Source organism: Camelus bactrianus, chromosome 16 (genome assembly GCF_048773025.1).
Source record: "Camelus bactrianus isolate YW-2024 breed Bactrian camel chromosome 16, ASM4877302v1, whole genome shotgun sequence".
NCBI classification, from domain to species: Eukaryota; Metazoa; Chordata; class Mammalia; order Artiodactyla; family Camelidae; genus Camelus; species Camelus bactrianus.
In genome coordinates this window covers 6,163,487-6,185,347 of record NC_133554.1, presented here as the reverse complement: position 1 = coordinate 6,185,347, position 21,861 = coordinate 6,163,487, and the positions used below count along the sequence as shown (strand labels likewise).

At 46.3% G+C, this 21,861-nt stretch overlaps 1 protein-coding gene across 4 annotated transcripts in view; it reads left to right on the top strand.

Moving 5' to 3' along the window:
* USP43 (ubiquitin specific peptidase 43) overlaps positions 1-21,861 on the top strand; it is a 48,440-nt gene that overhangs the window by 8,693 nt on the left and 17,886 nt on the right. For 3 of the 4 annotated variants that reach the window (XR_012499363.1, XM_074342201.1, XM_074342200.1), the window contains exons 3-8: positions 5,082-5,185; positions 12,845-12,937; positions 14,533-14,668; positions 17,686-17,821; positions 17,923-18,058; positions 20,030-20,141. Coding sequence is in view for 3 of the 4 variants with exons in the window: in XM_074342201.1 (XP_074198302.1) it covers positions 5,082-5,185; positions 12,845-12,937; positions 14,533-14,668; positions 17,686-17,821; positions 17,923-18,058; positions 20,030-20,141 (717 nt within the window). In the remaining variant the exon portion in view is untranslated. The remainder of the gene's footprint in view (positions 1-5,081; positions 5,186-12,844; positions 12,938-14,532; positions 14,669-17,685; positions 17,822-17,922; positions 18,059-20,029; positions 20,142-21,861) is intronic. The other variant, XM_074342202.1, reaches the window with a different exon arrangement.

Below are 21,861 nucleotides of genomic sequence, written 5' to 3'. Positions count from 1 at the left end.
GTTTACTCAGCTCCTCAAAACTAAATCTGGAAACCCAGATTCTTAGATTTGTGTGTATTCTGGCCACCGCACACACAGCACCATTCCTTGCTCCTTCCTCTGAACCCCGTTTGTGTTAAGACCAGGCATTTCCTCCCATTGCAGCACCTCATCCTCTTTAATCCCAGGGAGACAATGAATGAGGGTTTCTGTTTGGTTTAAAGTTTGAAAAATCTCCTTTTTGTCAATATCCTAGGCTTTAGTATGGTCAGCCGAGGCCATGCGTGCCGTAGTTTGTTATTTTCAGGTGGTACCATTTTAACTCTCCCCTTGCTTTCTCACTCATCCTACGGAGCAGCGACTCCCAGTCTTTTTCTCAAGACACAGGATGGATAATCTTTCCATGTGTGCACTTAGCGTTCCCAGATTTGGATGAAACCTCAAGCCCTTGAGAATAAGAGAGCCCTACGATCACTCATAATAACCACGGTTAATCGTCACATCAGCTGTGTTCTCTGTGGGCTTTGCTAAATAAAGATCAGTGATGAGTTCTGCTCTAATGCTGTCCTTTCATCTCTCACTTAAAAATGTAAAAGCTTAGAAGTTATTATCCCATGAGAGAGCAAAGTTACTCCCACAGTATCCACGAATAATCTGCTGTAATTTAAAAAAGTGTTTCGCCAGCTTTGGTCATTAATCCGTCACGTGTTCCTCTTGACGTGTCTCAAACCCGATCCAGGTGCAGCTGCAAGAACTGCTTTGCTAGTTTGTTTGTGTTAAGTCTGGACGTTTTTTCCCATCCCTCCTGTGAGTCAATTAAAAAGCCCTTTGGAAGTGTTTAAATCTTTCAGCCGTCACTTCTTCATCCTTTCATTACCTGCTTGGGGCCCAGCATTCTAGAGAAGTGAAGACTGAACGGCAGTCCCAGTGGTGTGGGAGGGATAAGTCCAGGCACCTGGCGTTCAGCAGGATGACAACCGCGAATAGTACTGTGCTGAATGCCGGAAATTTGCTAAAAGTAGATTTCAGGTGCTCGCACCCCACACAGAAGAGGTAGCTACGTGAGGAGATGGCTGTGTTGGTTAGCTCGCCGGAAGTGATCATTTCACTGTGTAGACGTAAATCAAGTCATCCTGCGGCACCCTTTAAATATATACAATGTTTATTTAAAAATAAAGTGGCTCAGGAAGCTGAGTCATCTTCTTCTTGTCTGTATAGCCAGCTGTTACCTGTCTTTCTCTCTCTTTGAAAATGACAAGTTGTACCTTTAAGAAGAGGAGAATGTAACTATGTATGTCTTGAATAAGAATAGACCTATCTAAAACAATGTAATGTAGAAGCTAAGAGCCTGGCAGAGCTGCAAAAACAGTTCTCATGTCTGAGATAGCAGGTTGCCAAATGCCTGGGACGGGGGAGATAATGATTGTATAGTATTCTGTACTCCTCAGATCACATCTTGGAGTGTCGTACCCAGTATGAGTAACTACTGCCATTTGTGGAGTGTGGCTAGAGTTATTATCCCCATTTTATAGGTAACCCAAGATTCAGAGAGGTGGATAACCTTCCCAAAGCAGCACAGCTTAAGAAGAGACAGAATCAGGATTCAAGTCGAAGGAGGTCTGGCTGGAAAGCTGGTTTTCTTATTTTTAGAAAGAACCACCTCATTCACTCCAAAAGACACAAATGAAGCAAAGCAAAAGCATCATCAAACAGAACCTGGGAGGACCAGACCCTCAAAGGTTATGGTGTTTTCTCTGGGTTGTGGGGTTATGGGTGAGTTTTCATACACGTACTATGATTTTCTGTTTATCTAACTCAGACCCTTTTAGTTGCAAGTGACAGAAATTTAACTTGGTCAAACTTAAGGAGAGGGCATTTATTGGCTTTTAGAACTTGTAAGTGCAAGGGCTGAGCCGGCTTCAGGTAAGGCTGGATCTAAGGACGCAGATGATGTCCCTAGGTCTTTGGCTCTTTGTCTCTTTGACTCTCCATTCTCAGATTGGCTGTGCGCAGACAGTGGCAAGATGGGCCCCTGCAATGCTCATATAGCCTTTTCCACCTGGGATTCCAGAAAAAGCCCAGGAAGGAGCCCAGTTGTCATAGCTTGGCTCACATGCCCACCCCTGGGCAGATGGCCACCAGGATGGAATATTCTGATTGGGCATATTGGTCACATGCCCGTGGCATGAATGCCACCGAAATCACGTGGGCCAAAGACGGCTTCTGTAGAGTTAGGGCAGGTTACTTCTCCCAGGAAGGGAATGCTGAGCAGATAAACATGTTGCTAAAGTATAATCCACAATCTTAGTGTGAACACATTTTGAAATCAGAACGATGTATTAAAAAAAGAGAGAGAGACTGTGTACTGCGATGTGTCATGTGCCAGGCACCCGACGTGATGCTTTCAGGCCCAACTTCACTCCTGACACATAGGAGACGCTCACAAACTCTGCAGTGGTTGAAACAATCAGGTATTTATCATGTCTTAATGCTTGAGAGGGTAGCTCGTGTGTCCCGGCTGAGGGAAACGGAGCTTAAGTTGTTCAGGTCACTCAACTTCTGCCCGGTTGAAGGAGACTCTAATCTGAGTCTCCGGCAACCTCCTCCCTCTGGCTCTTCATTTGACCTGATTGAAACCAGAAAAGATCCTTTTCTCTGTCCGGGGTCAAAGCTGCTCTAGAAATTTGCTCTCAGAAAATCGGGCTGCCCGCGGAGGCCTGGCTGTGAACGCTTGAAGGTAAAAGAGCAGAGCTGTTGGACTGTTTGGCACGAACTTCGTTTTCTGTTTCCAAGAAGGAAAGGGACTGTCCTCTGTGTAACTCTGAACAATTTTTCTTTCTGAGGTTATTTCTGTTTCGAAACATATGAAAGCCATGTAGCTCGATTGATTTGAAACTGGGAATAAAAAACATAAGGACCACTTTCTTCTCTATTAACGCAATGATAGATGTGTTCATCTGGTGGAAATGGGGTCTTTTTACTCACCTTAGATGCTGTGACACAAGAAGCCATTTTGGCAGGTGATCTTACAGAAAACACCACTCATGCAGAATTAAGAAAGGAATGGGGCTGGGGGAAGACCAGGAAGTTAACATTTATTAAGCACCTACTGTATGCCAGGCGGGATACCTGTATCTTTTTTGATGGATTGATTGCCTTTTTAAATGGAGGTACAGGGGCTTGAGCCCAGGACCTCGTGCATGCTAAGCACACATTCTGCCACTGAGCTCTACTACCCGCTCCCCCCCCCCCCCTTTTGGATTTAAATGATGGCTCCATCCAGCTGGATGTGATATTCCTATTCCTTTTAGATGCAGAACAAGGCTCAGGGAGAGATTCAGGGTCACTGGTCTAGTGGAGTCAGCCAGCCTGGTCTGACCTCGTGGTCCCTGCTTTGTGAATGACCCTCTGCTGCCTCTTACCCCAGCCTCGTTCGGGATTTTCTCTTTCCAGACCCAGCCTTAGATGATCCCATCCCAGCCCCTTCCAAAGCATGCTGTGCCATCATCTTGACACAGAAGCAGCCCGTATCATCATGAGGTCTTGGGTTGCAAGGAGCAGCAGCCGGCTTCAGCTGACTCAGACAGGAAGTGCAGGGTGTGTGTCGTAGACTCCAAGGGAAGGCTGAAGCAAGGCTTGGAACCATCAAGAACCAGACAGCTCTGGGATGGGGGCATCTTGGTGGCAGGAACGGCTCAATCCTCCAGCCTGGACGCTTCCGCTAGAGTCACTCTTTGCAGCCTTTTGGTCTCTCTGCCCATGATTGACACACGGGGCAGGAACATCAGCTCTGTCTGGTTGGGTCGTGTGCCTGTCCCTTTGGTAAGGGAGGGCAGGATGCCTGATTAAAAAGCCTTCCCCGCCTCCCCATGGACTGGATTCTATGTTCCCAAAGAAGAGGAGTCAGTCCCGGGCAGCCCCAAAATGCTAATGTCCGCTCTGCATCCAGGTTCTCTGTCACTCCTCCGAGCCTTCTGCCCGCCGTCAGGTGCCTGCCCTGGGGTCGATGACCCTTGACTTCAGCGTGCCCACCCCTCCTCCCCAACCTACTGTCTCCTTTTGACTTTCCCTCCTCTGTTAATGGAACAGGAGTTCTCCAGCCACCAGGTTGGAAGCTGCGAGTTGGCCCCGCATATATCCTCCCTCTTCCGGTGCGCAGTTACAGGCTGTGTCCACAGGGTGACTGGACTGAGTCCATTCCTCCTCTTTATTTTCACAGCTCCTACTCTAGGCACCCTGTGGGGACGCAGACCGTTGAGCCTCCTATTCTGTGTCCTGGCTCCAGACTCCCCTTCCTCAATCGTGTGCTTGGCTGTCAGGTTACAGCCTGTCTCTGTGCACATAGGTACCACTTAGGTTCAAAACCCGTCAGATACGCCCCATCCTGGAACAACGACAAACACTTATACGCTCTTGCTGACACCTTGATTTTGGCCTCATGATACTGATTTTGGATGTCTGGTCCGAGACCTGTGCAAGAGTACAGTTCTGTTGTTTCAAGCAACTCGTTTGTGGTAGTTTGCTGGAGCCGCAACAGGAAATTAATACATACGGGAATGCAAAGGACACAAGAGGACTGACTGTGGAGGAGGGAGGAGGCCGGTGCATTGTTCTAAGGCGTGAGCAAACCTGGTTTGTCTGAGAAAGATGATGCTCGTGTGAAGACTGGCTCCCCCGGAAAGTGTGGACTGGAACGTGGAAGATGGGCAGATTTGGTGTGGGTGTATTTGGAGTGAGATGTACAGGAGGCAGCTAGACACAGGGGCCCTGCAGGAGGGAGGGAGGGGCCCAGCAGGAGGGAGGGAGGGGGCCGGGGGATCCGAGGGAGGGAGGGGCCAGGCGGGTGTGCGTCAGCGCTTGCCATCGCTCGCCAGCGCTCAGGCTTCACTCCCGCTCTTTCAGCACACGCACGGTCTCTCTCTCAGGGAGTCTGGGGGCCCCGGCATCGAAGGGGTGCTGAATTAACGGTAAGACAACATGGAAGGTTCTGCTTCTGCAGGTCTGGGCCCCGGAAGGGGTGCTGTGGACCCAGGAGGAGGCCGTAGGCTCCGTAGTGATGGGAGGCACATCTAATCTTGCTTCCTCTCCTCATTTCTTTGCAGCTTCAGCCTGAAACCAGGAAAACCTCTGAGAACACCCTGTCCCCCTCGGCTCCGCTTTCTTTAGGCCGAAGTTTTGTGCAAAGCCACTTTCAAGCACAATATAGGTAAGAATGGGGGGTGTTTAGAATTTGTTACTGAGGGGTTCAGAAAACTTGGTTGCTGGTAACCAGCCTCCCATTGCCAGGTCTACCCCGAGATTACAAAACTGTAGAACCATAAAATGCTTCTCTCTCCCATTATAAATCCCAGTGAGCCAGTCACTCCTATTGTCTCTGACCTTCGGTGCTTATTTCCTTTCTTGCTGGCTCCTGACCTCCCGTCCCTCCTTGAAGGAAGGGTGATGGGGTGATGGGTGGGTGGTTCTACAGAGTATGACTGTGGAGGCCAAGATCCCCCCAGCAGGACATCATTCAGGAGTGGATGAGATCTTTCTTCTTTGTTCTTTATCGCCAGATATCCCAGTTTCACAAGTTATTTCTAGTTCAAGATTTCCCAGCATAATGGAGTTCTTAAAAAAATAACTACTGATTGTAGACTCTGACTTCAGAAAGTCTGTGTCCTCTTTGGGCTTTTACATACGGTAGTTCAGAGACTGACTTAAGGCAGACTGTTTTCCAGTATGACAGTGTTTTAGTGCAAGCACTGACTGCAGGGAGAGCTCTGAAAGGGGAGAACCCCTCACCCACCCCGGGCTTCGCGGAGGAGGTGCGCCTTCTGATGAGTTCTGTAGGATGAACAGGATTGAAAGGGTGGAAATGGATTCAAATAAGCATGAACCCCAATCCGAGGTGGAAATGAGCACAGTGATCAGGATTTAGGGGGAGCCACTGGCTACATGGATGCTTGCCCAGATATTTTTAAATTTAATCCTTACCAGTGCCTTAGGAGATGGGTTACCATCTGGAAGGTCGGGCATTTTGGGAGGATACATTGTAAACGGCAGAACCAGGACTGACCTTTGATAAATCTCTGACGGACAAGTCCTGCTTCTGCTTTCTTTATGATTCTTCCTCTTGGGTGATTCTTCATCTGACCTCGCTCTTTTCTTGTGATGCTCTGCTGTTACTTCATGCACGGCAGCTCTGCCCTCCTGATCTCCATTATGGACACCAAGACAGGTTTTTATATTCTTCTGGATGTTGCGTTAAATCATTTTCCGAGGTATGCTTTTCTCTGATTCTCCTGGACACTCTTCTTTTTCCTTTGCTCTGCCGTCTTTTCCATAAGCCTCCTGTTGGGTTTTATCTCTTATTTACTTCAAACAAAGTAGCAATTATTCAGCCTTCTAGAATTCATTGACTTAACGGCCATTTCCTTTTGTCTTTTGGGGCGATTTGTATTCTTTGTATTTGGAAAGGAGCAGATGACTTAAAATTGCCCAGAAACTGTTCTGATTTAGGATTTATATTATATTCAGTGATCACCCATAATATATTTTGGATACGATCAGTGTCTTTGAGGTGACTGTTTATTTAGGAAGACCAAGTAGTTTTGGACACACTTTGGAAGAATACCAAAGCTGCTTTCCCACTAGAACAGAAAATCCACAGCAATTAAGTCCTCTCACTCTCCCTGACCATGGAGGACCTCACATGACCTTGAGTGACAGCCACAGTGACCCTGGGCTCTCCTCCTGCCCTTGGTCGCTTGGCATATGGGGTAATTAAAATCTCTTCTAAATGAGCCCCACTCTCGTTGTCCATGAAGAGAGGCCCCGTGATTTCCTGAGAGAAGCGATGATATATTATGAGGTTTGCACAGAGGAAACCTAGATTTTGTGTCTACTAAGCTTTTTTTGGCCATGGAAGCTGCTTGTAGGGCCTCTGTCTTATCTCCAGGTACTCAGAGCAGAGGCAGCTTGAAAGCAAACTAAGGAGACAGAGGATAAGAATAGAGGAGGAGGGAGAAGAGCATCTAGAAGGAGGGAGGGGGAGATGAAAGGCGAGGGTATGTTAGAGCTCGGGGAAGGGTCCCCATAACTGCCTCCACATAGCACTTGCTGGTGCCCCCATGCAATACATCCACTCACTTCCTTGCTCACTCGGTGCTCTCCACCCTCTTCCCCTCTTGTCCACACACACTCTTTTCCTTTCCTTCTTTCACATCCTTGAGCATCGGAGGTTGGGCTTGGTCCAGCGGCTACAGTGAGAAGCATAATTCCTTGCCCACGAGAGAGAAAATTACTAACCAAACAGATCCATTTATTCTCTGGATAACTTATTTATTTATTAAAATGTTCTTATTGGAGTATAGCTGACTTACAGTATTCTCTGGATTTTTAACTCATGCCTACTACGTGCCAGCTTCTCTTCTGGGTGCTGGGAATTAGGCTGCAAATCAGACCCAGCCCCTGTTCTCAAGGAGCTCATGTTCTGTTGGGGAGGTGTCAGATGACACACTCGCAACAGGCCATTGCGGATAACGATGCATGTCACCTGGGAGATGGGGGAGGCAGCCAACCTTAGATGAGGTGATGGAGGAGGCTTCTTTTCAGAGGGGACACTTGAGCCTCAAGCTGAGTGACAAGGAGCCAGTCATTCAAATACCTGGGGATAGGGTGTTCCAGGTAGGAAAAACAGCCCGGGGCTCGGGATTGGAATGGTCTTGGCCAGTTCGAGGAGCAGAGAGCTGCTGAGTGGTGAGGGATGGGAGGTGAGGCCAGAGAGGTGGACGGTGACCTGGTGGTGCCGGTGTCCGGTCCAAGTGTGGGTTGTAGTCTCAAAGGCATAGGAAGCCACTGCAGAGTTTAAAGCAGGGTGTGGTGTAGTTACCAGTTTAGAGACTGGCTGGTTGTTTTGGTGATGAAGAGGGCAGGACCGGGAGCAGGAGCAACGATGTTGCACTGGCCTCCCAGTGGGAGAATGGTGGCGGCTGGGACCATGAGGTGGTGATGGAGAGAAGTGGGTGGGTGGGGACCGTGTTTGGGATGTAGGGGCAGTAGGACTTGCCAGGATTTAAGGGGAGGGGTGGAGGGACGGAGAGGACCATGAGAATCTAAGGAGATGCCTGGATTTTTACCTCCTTATAGAGCTGGCGAGTGCTTTGAAGGGAAAACTGAGGGAGCTTTGACGTGTATGTTATGAATGTGAAAGGGGAAGAAACTCCTGTCTCCCTTTACATTGCTTTTGACCACCACCACACTCACCACACATCTGGCCCCAGACGTGTGCATGTTCGCCCCCACAGACACTCCTGCAGTTCTCTCCGGACACCCACTGAGCATCTGACGACTTAACTCCATTCTGACACCATCCCCTCAGAGTGAGCACAGACCCCACAGGGTCAGCGCTCAGCCCCCAGGGCTGCCTCCCCACCACCCATCACAAGTCCCCGGTCGTCACCTGTGCTTCGGACCGGCTGGCTATACATTGGATGTTTCCACCACCACCTCCTCAGGTTCAATAATTTGCTAGAGCGGCTCCCAGGACTCAGGAAAGCAGTTTACTTACTAAATTAGCAGTTTATTTGGAAAGGATATGACTGAGGAGCAGCAAAATGGGAGATGCATTGAGCAAGGCATGTGGGAAGGGGCTTGGGGCTCTCATGCCCTCTCTGGGTGCACCACCCTCCCAGCAGCCCCTCTGGTCACCAGCCTGGAAGCTCTCCCATCCCCCTCTGCTAGGGTCTCTCTGGAGGTACCATACGCAGGGGCCACTGATCCAGTCACTGCCAGCTGTGATGAACTTAACCTCTGGCCCCCTTCTTTTGCCAAGAGGTGGGGGTGGAGCTGAGCCAACTTGGCTGGTTCCACTGGCACCCAGCCCCCACCCTGTGCTTTTATCTGGGGGCTTTCCCAATGTCTGCTCATTAGCAGAAAGCAGGTGTGGTCGGTGGCGCTTGTTATGAATAGCAGAGATGCTCCTTTTACCTTTCTTCTTGCCCATATCACTTGGGAAATTGCAAGGGTTTTAGGAGCTCTGGGCCAGAAGACCAAACGCGTATTTCTTGTTCTGAATGGCAGTATCACCAGGCGGCAGGGGAGTCGGGAGGATTTCTGAAGAAGTGACAATTAAGCTGATCGGATACGAAGGACAGTGGGTTCCCTTTGGGTAGATTACTGTAGCAGGATGAGTAAGAAGCAAGATATTCATGCTTAAAAAAAAGGGGGGTGGGTGGGATGGTGACAGCTAAAAATAACTGCTTTCTGCCTGATAGTCCACAGTAAAAAAAACATAGTTAGGCACGTCCATCTGGGCTAGGGCTCTCGAGGTCTGAGAAGTGATTTCCTGCAGCGGTCCGTGGGCACCTGCTCCAGGCCGGGGCCCGAGCCTGTGCTTGCTGCTCTAGACCCTCTTTGGCCTCTTCTCCTGGGGAAGGCTTGCCTGGGATGGAGGGTCACCCCGGTATCAGCCTTCTTCATGGAACTGCAAGCTGGGAGCGTTATTAGGGGTTAACCGAGAGACCCGCTCACTGAGGTTCTCCCTCCTCCGTCTACCCTGGTCCCCCTCGTTAGGGGGCTGAGTTTTTGCCTTCGGCTGGAGGAGAGGAGGGGAAATAATAGGATGCTGGAGGTTATAGACCAGAGGAAAAATTATTCCTTATTCTACATGATTATCAGCTTGAAAACATCTGCAAATTTAATAGCCAAGGATTGTTGCTATGTTAGTTCTGGCTAGAGGAGGGATTGCCCGCACACACGTGTGTGCGCGCACGTGTGTGTGTATGCGCGCGTGTGTGTGTGTATGCGCGCGTGTGTGTGCGTGTGTGCACGTGTTCATCTCGTCATGTCATTCCTAGCTTTTATTCACAGCAAGCCTAACCTGGTCCCAGTTACAGGCACATTCCCTTTTCAGCAGAGTATGTTTCAGAAGGCTTTCTCAGAACAGCTCTTGGCGAGGAGACATCTTACTTGTGTGTTGTCACAATTACCATTGCTGGTGTGGACACGCGTTTCCCCAGCCAGCAGGCAGGTAAAGCCAGCCAGGTCTGAGGTGGAAGATGTGTGTCCAGCAGCAGCGAGAGGCCGGAGTGCGAACCTGCAGTGTCATTTCTGGGCGTTTGTAACTGATGGAGAAGAAAGAGCAGTTCTGAGTTCCAGCAGCAGGTGAGAGGCTGGCTTTGCAGCAGAAGCTGTTTCAGGGAGAATAAATACCTGAGGGAGAAGGGTGTGTGAACACTAAAGGGCAGCAGGTGATTTCTGTCCCTTTCCCCTGTGAGCATGTGGGGGACAGCAGGACAGGACCGTGAATGGAGGGCATGGCGAGGACAAAAGGACCCTCAGGCCACATTTGGGGGTAGAGCTGGAGCCTGGTAATACCTGGAGTTTTCTGTGACAGTGACGCTGCCCCTCCCTCCCTGATCTGTTGGTCCCTCTCACTGTCCCCATTTCTCCTCCTTTGAGGAACAGGTGCATTTCACATCCTGTCTGTGGTTTATTATGAAAATATGTTTCCTTCATTCTTTAAAGACAAAATTAGACCTTTCTCTGTTTTTCCCAAACTACACATCTCTTACGCCTGACAGAGATTCCTGGCTCAGTAGAAAGCCACGTCCCTGCATCCGTTGAATAGGATGCATCTACAAGAAAAACGCAGCCTCGCTTAGCTTTAGTAGGTTAAACAAAAATTGAGTAAGTCAAGGAAAAATACTCCCGTCTCGTTTGTTTGCTTAAATGTGAAACAGAGATTTGGAAATTTCCCAACGACAAAAATACATCTTTCAGGCCTCTGTTCTGTCGTGGTACGTGTTGGGTGAGGGTGGGAGAAGGGTTAGAAGAGAATTGGGGTGCCAGGGGAGATCCCACCAGTGTCAGCTCCTCTTGGTGGCTGGGGCTCCATGTCTGAGACATCTTGTTGACCAAAGCATCACCACGGTTTTCCCAAAGGGAGATTTAGCAGAAGCAGCGAGAGTGATTGAACTCTGCTCTGTTTTCTAAAATCAATGCTTGGTGTTAACTTGCATCCCGGAAAACCAACCTGTTATGAGCAGAGCACTTAGGGTTGCCTGGGACAGCACCCCAAAAACCTCAGGGTCTCTTGCTTGGCCCTGGTTTTTTTCAGTTTTGTCTGCTTGATGGAAAACCATTCCAGCAGGACTGGTGCTTTCTGCAGAGACTTAGGAAAGCTGTTTCTGATCCCAGCTCCAGTGTCCTTGCTGACTTAAGGCCTCGGGCCGTCTGGTGGGGACAGCATGGCCTGCCAGTGGGATATTCTTCCCTCTTCCCAAGGAAGTTCGTGTAGATTTTAGGATAAGGAGCGTAGCATCCGGAAACTCCTCACATCTTGGCAGAATCTGCCACATTATATGATTAAAGAAATAAAATAGGAGTACCTGCGTGGAATATAAAAGTTGCCTTTCACTTTTAGAGATAAGTGCTAAATAAGGGAGTGTTAAATTTAAAAGAGTTTAAAGAATATAAATAAACTATGCAGATTTACTTATACTAAAGACTCTGAAGAAATGATGATCGATATGGACTCTGGAACCTGAGCCAGCTCAACCACTTAAGAGCTGTGTGTCCTTGGGCAAGTGACTTACCCTCTCTGTGCTTCAGTTTTTTTTTTTTAATTGCAGTATAATTGACTTACAATGTTGTGTTAGTGTCTGATGTACAACATAGTGATTCAGTTATACATATATATTCTTTTTTCATATTCTTTTTCATTACAGGTTACTACAAGCCATTGAATGTAGTTCCCTGTGTTATACAGCAGGACCTTGTGGTTTGTCTGTTCTGTACATGGCAGTTTGTATCTGCTAATCCCAAACTCCTAATTTATCCCTCGCCTCCCACTCCTCGGTTTTTCCTTCTGTGAAATGGGGCTAATCCTGGTTGTTACAGGTAGCACAGGGGTTAGGAGAGGCACAATGCCCGGTTCTATAGTAACTTCTCTTTTGACGTCAGCTGTTGTTAGTAGCTGCTGTTTTCTGAACTTGATTTCCTCTATCCCCACAGTAAGGAGGGCCACCGCATCAGTGGTTCTCTGCCTGGCTGAACCCTAGAGTCACCTGTGGAGCTTTTAAAATTCCGATGCCTGTCCCCTCTCCCTGGGTGCCCTGAAACAGAATCTCTGGGAGTAGGGCCTCCACATCTGCATTTGAAAAAAAGCTTCCTGTGTGATTTAGGGGCACAGTGAGTCTGAGACCTTCGAGCTTGAAGGCTGTATTTCTATTTGGAAGGGTTACAGCGTCCCTTCCCACACTCAGTGCATTAATACATGTGACGAGACTTGAAAGTCACATAGCATGAAATTAGCCATTTTAAGGTGTGCGGCTCAGTGGGCACACATCCGTGATGCTCTGCAGCTGCCATCTCCTTCCAGTTCCTAACCGTTTTCATCCTCCCAAAAGAAAACCTGTTCCCCATTAAGCAGTCACTCCCCATTCCTCCCTCCTCTCAGCACCTGGCAACCACTGGTCTGCATTCTGTCTCTGTGGCTTTACCCGTTCTGGACAGTTCATAGAAATGGAATCATAAAATGCGTGGCCTTTTGTGTCTGGCTGCTTTTACTCACATGCTGTTCTCCAGGTTCATTCATGTTGTAGCGCATGTCAGGACTGCATGGCTGAATAATCATCCATTGTGTGTACATAACATGTTTTGTTTACCTGTTTATCCATCGACGGACACGTGGGTGGTGCCCACCCTTTGCCTCTTGTGAACGATGCTGCCATGAACATTTGTGTGCAAGGATTTGAATACCTGTTTTCTGTTCTTCATGGTGTAGACCTAGGAGTGGAACTACAGTGGTAACTAACTGTTCGAGGAACTGCCAAATGGTTCAATTGTGATGAAACTGTAATGTGTCTCCTTTGCCCTGCAGATCTTCCTTGACCTGTCCCCACTGCCTGAAACAGAGCAACACCTTTGACCCTTTCCTGTGTGTGTCCCTGCCTATCCCCTTGCGCCAGACGAGGTACGTGAGTGCCACGCCTGCCAACTTGACTTCCATCCTTACTCCTCGTGGGCAACCTTTTGCTTCTCAGCCAAGCATTTCTCTAGAAACCAGCCTTGTACCTGGGGGGCACTGAGTTATTAAATGGGGCAATTAACGTGAAAGGTTACTGTGCCCTTCCTTAGCAGAGGAAGGAATTATATAAACATGCTTTTGTTTATTGGCCCCGTTGCCAGGCTGATGACTTTGGCCCATTCAGGAGCCGGCACAGGCCAGTTGGTACCACTCGGTCAGACGGGGCAAACCGGAGAAATCTGTCACCATCTGCCTTCCCTTGCTTTACTTCCAAATCCTTTTTCCTCTCGGTGAAGGTGTAGGAAAAGGTTTATTTAAGGAGCAAAGGAAAAGGAAAAGGGTGGTAGGGAGATAGGAGAAGAAAAAGAAAAGAGGAGGCGGGATGAGGGGGGAGGCGTGGTGAGGCTCAGCTCTGTAACAGTAAGAAGCATGCAGGGCAGGCGTCGCAGGAGCCCAGGGCTCTGCAGTGACCGTTACGGCAGCTGGCCAGTGTCAGCCTCGTGGAAGGTCAGTGAGCTCCTACACGGGACGCCTTCCCTGGCATTGGAACCAGCACTTCTTCCCTGTATTCCGCACCTCCAGAAAAGCCATTTCTCTTGCTCTCTATCTGTTGACATCCTCCATCCATCGTTAGGATGCAGTAAAGACAGGATGGCTTCATAAAGCCTTTCCTGGCAACTCAGTCCCCCTTTCTGCTCTGAATTCCTGTGCTGTTGATTTTCTGTGCCACAAATATAACACTGGTTTAGCCTCTCATCAGTGACACCATCCAGTGATGTCTGCTGTGAGCTGTGGTTCCTGGCCTGATGCAGCTTAGCACGGTGGTTAGGACCCCTGACTCTGGGGCCCGACTCCCTCGGCTCCAGTCCCAGCTCTGCTAACTAGTTGTGTGAATTGGCTAATTACAAGTGGAGCCAGAGAGAGCATCCATAGAGATCGGACAGAAAGGCTGTGTCCTGTTACCAAGGGGGGAAGTTCCCTTTTGCTTAAGATTATCTATTTAGCATACAGAACCTTGAGACCATAGATTTCTATAGATGTCCCTGACGCACGATGGTTCGATTTACAATTTTTTGACTTTATGATGGTGTGAAAGGCAACACTTTATTTTCACATAGGCTTTGTGTGAGATGATTTTGCCCAACTGTAGGCTCATGTAAGTGTTCTGGGCACTTTTAAGGTAGGCGAGGCTAAGCTATGATGTTCAGTAGGTTAGGTGTATTTAATGCCTTTTCGATTTAAGATATTTTCAGTGTACAATGAATGGGTTTAACGGGACATAATCCCATCATAAATTGTGGAAGATCTGTCTTGTCATTCTTAATAACATATCTTACTTTTAACTTGCTGGGAAACTACACTCAGCTGAGACCCTTGGCGATTTGGCTCTCCACTGCCACCTGGTGACAGCATACCTAAAGTGCAGTAACCCCACCGGGAAGCAGAGACCTGCCCAAGTGCCGAACTTGATGCAGTATCAGGGATGTTGGCAACAGTTCATGTCAGTCCTTTAAGGATGTGGCTTCCTTCCTATTTTCCAGATTCTTGAGCGTCACCTTGGTCTTCCCCTCGAAGAGCCAGCGGTTCCTGCGGGTCGGCCTGGCCGTGCCCATCCTCAGCACGGTGGCAGCCCTGAGGAAGATGGTTGCAGAAGAAGGTGGCGTCTCTGCGGATGAGGTGTGGTGGCACTGCACTGGGGCCTGGTCACCGGACGATGAATGCTGACTGGGCCAGCTGTCTAGGCTGCTTAGGATAATTTCTGGCTTGCTGGTGACTCCAGGGTGATTCATGAGTTTCTCTTTGATTAGTAGACCGTGGTGTCCGTGATGACTGGCTTTGACCTCTCCCTGCATTTTCATAGAATAACCAAAAAAGGACACCACCTTCGTCTTCCAAGAAGGTGATGGTGATTACGATCATCATTGTTTCAACGATAGCTGACGCTCAGTAGTGCTTGCTAAGTGCTGGGCACCATTCTATGAACTTCATGTTCATAGCTGACTGACCCCTCCCAGCCATCCTGTGAGGTAGATATTACAATTATCTTCATTTTACCAGTGAGCCCAGAGAGGGTAAGTGACTTGCCCAAGGTCACACAGGGCAGTGGCTGGGCCAGTATTTGAACGCAGATCGTTTGATTTCAGAACTGAAGTTGCTAGTCTATATTTTCAGTCCTGAGACAAGGCAGGATACTGAAGGGACAGTAAATGAAATACGAGGCACTGCTGAAGGAACTGGGGATGTGTTCATGAGAGAGGCAGTCTGGGAGAGAGGGGATGGATGTGCTCAATTAAAAAAAAATTTTTTTTTGAGATTCTTGGTAAAGAGTTTGGATTCACTGTGGGGTTTTTTCTTTTCTTTCCATCTTTCTTTTCTTTCTTCCTTTCTTCCTTCCTTCCTTCCTTCCTTTCTTCCTTTTTTTCCTTTCCTTCTTTTTCTTTCTTTCATTTATTTACTTAATGGATGTACTGGGGATTGAACCCAGGACCTTGTGCATGCTAAGCATGCAGTCTACCAATTGAGCTGTACCCTCCCCTGTCACTGTGACTTTGGAGGGCAGACTCCTACCAGCATCCCCCGCCCTGCCCCCTGAGGACAGGGTAGAGGTGATGGTGGTGAAAAGCAATGTCACATGATGGGAAGGGCTTAGAACGGGGTTCTAATTGTGGTTTGGTCACTTTCTAGTTTTTTGACCTTAGACAGAGTAATTGGTCCTCTGTGTCTTTAACTGTAATATGAAAATTCTACACTTCCCTGGTGACCTCCTGGGATTTTTTTTTTTTCTAAGTGAAAAATATTTTAAGCTTTTTTTTTGTTGAGGAATAACATAGATACAATAAAATGTACAGCTCTTAATGTTATAACTTGTTGAATTTTTACATGCATGTACATCTGTGTAACCACCACGATCACTCAAGCTGCTTCCTGCCCTACCCAGTCAGTCCCTCGGACTTCGGTCCCCATTTTAACGAGAATCTCAAATAGGGGGAAAAAATGTGTGTATCTTGCTTTGTAAGCCCAAAGTGCTATATGGGGATCTATTGAGAGAAGAGAGCAGGACAGTGGGTGAGAAAGAGTCCTGGGGAAAAAAAGGCAGTAATAAAAGATCAAAAGGGGGGCAGTCTGAGAGGTGGAGTTTGAAACATTAAGAGAGTAGAAGGAGTGTCAGGAATTGGAAAGCTGTGATGTGTCTGTGCAGGGAGGTGGTCACTTGAGATGCCTAAGTGCAGGGTGGGCATTTTGATTGCAACTTAAACATCTATTTTGATATTTTGTTTTGACTGGTAAGTTTATTCCAGCTATGATCATGGATGTATTTGGATTCATTTGCATCATTTTATTTTATGCTTTCTATTTACTCTGCTTTTCTTTTGTTTCTTTTTTCTCTACTGCTTCTTTTGGGTTGAGCAATTTTTCTTTATTTCATCTTTCCTAGTTTGGGATATATACATTATATTCCTATGCTCTCACTGGTTATTGTTGACATGTCAACATGCGTGCCTAACATGGTCTTATGTTAATTTTCCCAAACAACACAATTTATGCTTTCATTTCCCATATAGCTTTTCGATTTAGATATTATTGTAGGTGGATATTATTATCCAATATTTGAATCCCTGCTCCCTTTTCTCACAGGTTACAGTAGTGGTAATGGTTGTTATCATTATAGGTTTATATAGCCAGTGCACATTTACGCATATGAATATGTACCATTTTCTTTGGTTCTTACAATTCAAGTTTGCCTTCTGAGTTCAGTTTGTCTGTTTCACCCTGAAATGTATCTTTTACAAGAGAATTTCTCAGCCACTGTGCCCTGAATGGGTTATGAGTGCTGAGTTGTTGGTTCCTTCAGGCTTTCAGGGGACAGAGTTGGGTCTGGGAATAGCCAAGACCCTCAAGGCAGTGACCCCTCTCCTCCACTATAAAACCAGCTTCTTCTGCTCACCTCTGTGTTCCATACAGATATTTCCCATATATGACATAATGTGGAAAAAAAGTCAGCAATACTATTTAGAAGTTTTTTCAGCAGAGTTGTGTTAGTGGTAAACCCCCTCACTTTTTTTTTACCTGAAGTGGGCTTTATTTTAGGCTCCTTTTTAAAAAATTAATTAATTATTTAATTGAAGTATAGTCAGTTTACAATGTGTCAGTTTCTGGTGTACAGCATAATGTTTCAGTCATACATAGACATACATGTATTTGTTTTCATTTCTTTTCATTATAGGTGACTACAAGGTACTGAATATAATTCCCTGTGCTCTACAGTATAAACTTGCTGTTTATTTTATATATACTAATTATTATCTGCAAATCTCAAACTCCCAATTTATCCCTTCCCATCCCCTTCCCCACCTGGTTTAAAAAAAGAAAAAGGCAAATGAACTTATTTACAAAACAGAAACAAACTCACAGACAGAAAACAAACTTAGGCTCCTTCTTGCACGATAGTTTAGCTGGGTATGAAACTTTCGATTTCCGATTTTCTTCTTCCTGCTCTTCCTTCAGCCCTTAGATACTCTGCTGTTGCAGTTGAGTTGCAATCTAATTGTTATACCTGCTGTGTTTTATTACTAAAAATACTTAAAGGAAAGAAAGAGCAAAAGAGAGGTTTAAGGCTCTCAGTCATTTTTAGACTTCTTATTTGTTAAGCTCCCTTTCAGAAACAAGAGGGAAAATGATCCTCCTTGTTCCAGGTGATCTTGGTTGAACTGTATCCCAGTGGACTCCAGCGGTCCTTCTTTGATGAAGAGGACCTGAACACGATTGCAGAGGGAGATAATGTGTATGCCTTCCAAGCCCCCCTGTCACCTGGCCAGGAGATGCTCTCAGGTACCCTCAAAGAGAAGAGCGGCTAGAAGCCAGGGTTCTGACCCAGCAGAGCAGGTCCTTTAAGAATACAAGTGTGTAAGATTATAATGCTCTCTCTTCAGCTCGTCCATCTGTTTTACCAGTATCCCTGCGCCTGTCTGCCCGTGAGGGTCAGCGATTAGCCCTTCCCGTCAACAGTGAGACCAAGGTGCTAATCCTCTTCTGTAACTTGGTGGGCTCGGGCCAGCAGGCCAGCAGGTATGTTTCACTGCATCCTTCTTTTATATGATGTCTGGGATGTGTAGATATGTACTTAGAATTCAGTCTAGAATAATTCTAATTTGATCAAATTAAATATCCATTCACAAGGTCAATCAACAAGGATTTCTGATCAAGAAATCTGATCAAGATGATCAGAAATAACTGCCTTAAGCAGATAGCAAACATTGTCCTTAATTAAAAGTTAAGCATCAGAGGTTTTCCTGTGGTTTCAGGAATGATTATTATTGCTCTCACCACTGTTTATGCTGGATTGTAAGGCCTACGCAGTGCAGGACAAGAGAAAAGAAACTGCCTGTAGGAGAGAGAAGATAAAATCACCACTCTTTTGCAGATTATTTTATTGTCTGTCCAGAAAACCAGGAACTTGAAGGTGATTAAAACTAATGAAAGAGTTCAAGGAAGTGACTGGTTGCATAACAAATACACCAAAACAGATGGTTTTCTTATAAAATGCAAATAGAAATGTTTAAAAGAGATCACTCCAGTGAAAAATTTTTTGATGGATAAAATGTTGGTAAAAATTTATCAGGGATAACAGACTCATAAGAAAAGCAAGAAAATATTGGGAGAGGGAGAAAGAAGGAAGAAGGAAAGTTCTATTAAAACAGAATAAAGTTTTAATTAGTAAAGTATTGTGATATAAGCAGAAGAATATACATATAAATCAATGACCCAGAAAAGGCCAAGTACGTTTTTGTTATGTGATAAAAATGGCGTATGTCATGTTACTAAGGAGTGAATGAATTATTCAATATGTAACACTGGGCTAATTGATTTCTCACTTTCTTTTTATTTTAAATATTTATTTTACTCTTGCCATAAATTAACATTAATTCACAGAAGAATAATATTATTAAATATTAAATTTTTATATTATATGATTAAATTAAATAATATTTAAAAATACTAAATTATTAAAATATTCAGCTTCATTAGTAGCTGAAGAAATTCTGATGGCATTAGCAAGATGCTGGACTTAACCTTTCAGATTATTAAAGGACTTTTAAAAATGGATAATACTCATTCTGGGCAAGTGTCCAAGGAATGGGGCACTTGCCTCACTGGTCAATTCGTGTGGCTTTTCTGGAGGGCAGTTTGGTAATGAATAGCTTTGGTCTCTCATTTCCACTTCTGGAACTTTGTCCCAGAGAAACAGTTAGTCACAGGCACCCAAATGTATATATAAAAGAATGTGTATAGTTCCTGCCACAGGTAAGCTTTGCTTAAATAAAAAACTGGAAACCACCTGAGCGCCCAATAATAGATAAGGTATATAAACCCATCTGTGTGTGTATCAGTTGACACCCAGTGCTCCTGCCAGTCCACACGCACCAGCTCACATCTGTGCTGTATTTTAGCAACGTTCGTTCAACAGTAGCATGTTCTTTCTCCATTGGATCTGCACGCAACCTCGAACGGGGTGGCCAGCAAGCAGTCAATGGTCAGTGATTTGTCTGGGGGCACCCACGGCAGAGCTGGAACCCACAGCCACAGCTGCGGCCACAGCAGGCACTCTCAGACCACCAGCTCACTGCTGTGTGTTCATGAAACCAGGATGTGGGAACAGTCCCGGTCACGAGAATATTCCTGATACACAAAGTCATCAGCGTGTCCACTGGACTGGCTTCCCTCTGGGCTCACCTCTGCCTGGCTTTCCTCTGGGTCCCCTGTTCTCTTAGTCTCCTCTCTCTCTGGGGAGGAGGGCATCCCAGCCGGCCGACCATGTGGAACCATCTCTTTCATCGCAGTGTCTCTCTGGCTTTGCTGCTGTTTGCACCGCAGTGTCTCCATTTGCAATGAGGGGCTGCAGTGGGCAACTGTGTGCTGTGCTGGGTGCTTCACTCTTTTCCAGTTGAGAGAAGCCAATGAGTGGAGCGAATGCTTTTGACTGTTGGGCACTGTTGGTTTTTCTTCTGCTGAAATCGCCTCGTTCCCTTGGGTTTCCAGGTTTGGGCCACCTTTCCTGATGAGGGAAGACAGAGCCATCTCCTGGGTCCAGCTCCAGCAGTGCATTCTCGGCAAGGTTCGCTATCTCATGAAGAGTGAGGCCCCTGTGCAGGTCCGTGAGAGTGTGTGTGCGTGTGTGTGTGTGTGGTTGAGGGGAGGTGGGGAAAAGGGGTAGGAACCTAGGGGTAGCTCAGGAATGACAAGAATTCGCTGTCAATTGAGAGTGTTTACATTGTCATATAAAACAACTCTGATTTAGCAGGGAGGGTGTAGCTCAGTGGTAGAGCACATGCTTAGCAATCATAAGGTTCTGGGTTCAACACCCAGTACCTCCTCTAAAAATAAATTAGTAAACCTAATTACCTCCCCCCTGCCAAAAAAAACCCAAACAAACTTAAACATTTGGATTAAAAATTTCAAGGGACTTAGGGTCTAACTTCTGTGGAAAATTAACATTTATGTTTATGTCCAAATATGAAAACCTAGGTAGTAAAATAATTTTGTCCAGTTTTTGAAAATCAGATAAAAACTCAAGGGGAAACACCTTTTTGCCTTGCTCATTTATTTATTCTCAGACTGATAGTTTCCAAATGAAAACAACAAATTCTATAAACCATTCCTTTTAGCCCCTAGAGTATCAGAAACTGTTCTGATGGCTCTTTGGCCAAGAAGACATTGGAATTTTTAGGGACAGGTCAGCAGCCTCAGAATTTTGTATTCCCCTCAACTATTCTCTAAGAACTTTTCACCTGGGAGACGTACCAAATATTTCAGAGGGAATTCTTCATAATTCATTTTCCTTCCTGCTCAAGGAAAACCACACATTTGATTCAGGATTTATACCAAATATCACTTTGTTGAAGTCGTTTTACATTTTACTTTCTGCATCGGTACCGAATCTTTATCTCCGAAGGGTTTTGCTCCATCTACTGCCTAGCAGGTCTGCCACGGTGCCCTAATTAGAAACTCTAACTTCCCTCTAAGTAGGTCAGAATATCTAGTAATAGCTTTAGCCTTCCCCAAGTCCTGTGCTCCTGACTGTTGAAAGTGGATGAAAACACTTTCATGCGAGCGTTGGACTCAGCTGGACTTTTATCCTCCCTGGTCACCCGTGTGCTTTCCCCTCCGCACTTCTGCTGTCTTTTCCATTTTAGAAACTGATCAAGGAATCAATGGGGCCGGCAGAACTCTAACGCAGGCAACGTCCAACTCAGCTACGAATGCTTTTCCACGATTGCGTTGGTGAACGTGTGGACGGGCATGGTTTTCTGCAGGAATAATGTGTACTGAGGCTCCCAGGCTAGCCCACCCACTCAGCCCTAAGGCTTCTAGTACTATCTTTTGAATAATTTGAAAAAAATTTGGAAAGAATTGGTCATTGGTAATAATCTGGAAAGAATACATTCAATCTTCTCAACACGGAATGGGAGAGATGAAAAGAAGTGAATAGCTACCGAGGGTCCCAAAGTGAATTTCCCTAGCCAAGAATAGAGGACAGGAAAATGTCTCTTACAAAAATGACCAATTTGCTGGATGGGATGAATTTGCATGAATAATGAAAAAAACAGATTCATCATTACCAAGACATCTTTCTGGTCACTTTGTAAAGTTTCCTCGTGTGGAAGCAGAGTGAGCTGTCTCCACGTTGTGTCGGTGCCTTGATTATGTCGCTATCCAAACATCAAGGCTCAGTGACAGGGTCCAGGAAAAAAGCACCCCCACCCGACCCCCCCAGTCCCAGATTTAACTAACTTCTCCTTAAGAAGTACACCCTGACATGACCAGCCCTGAATCTAAGACCCTGAAGTCAACTTGCTTCCAGCCACCAGTTT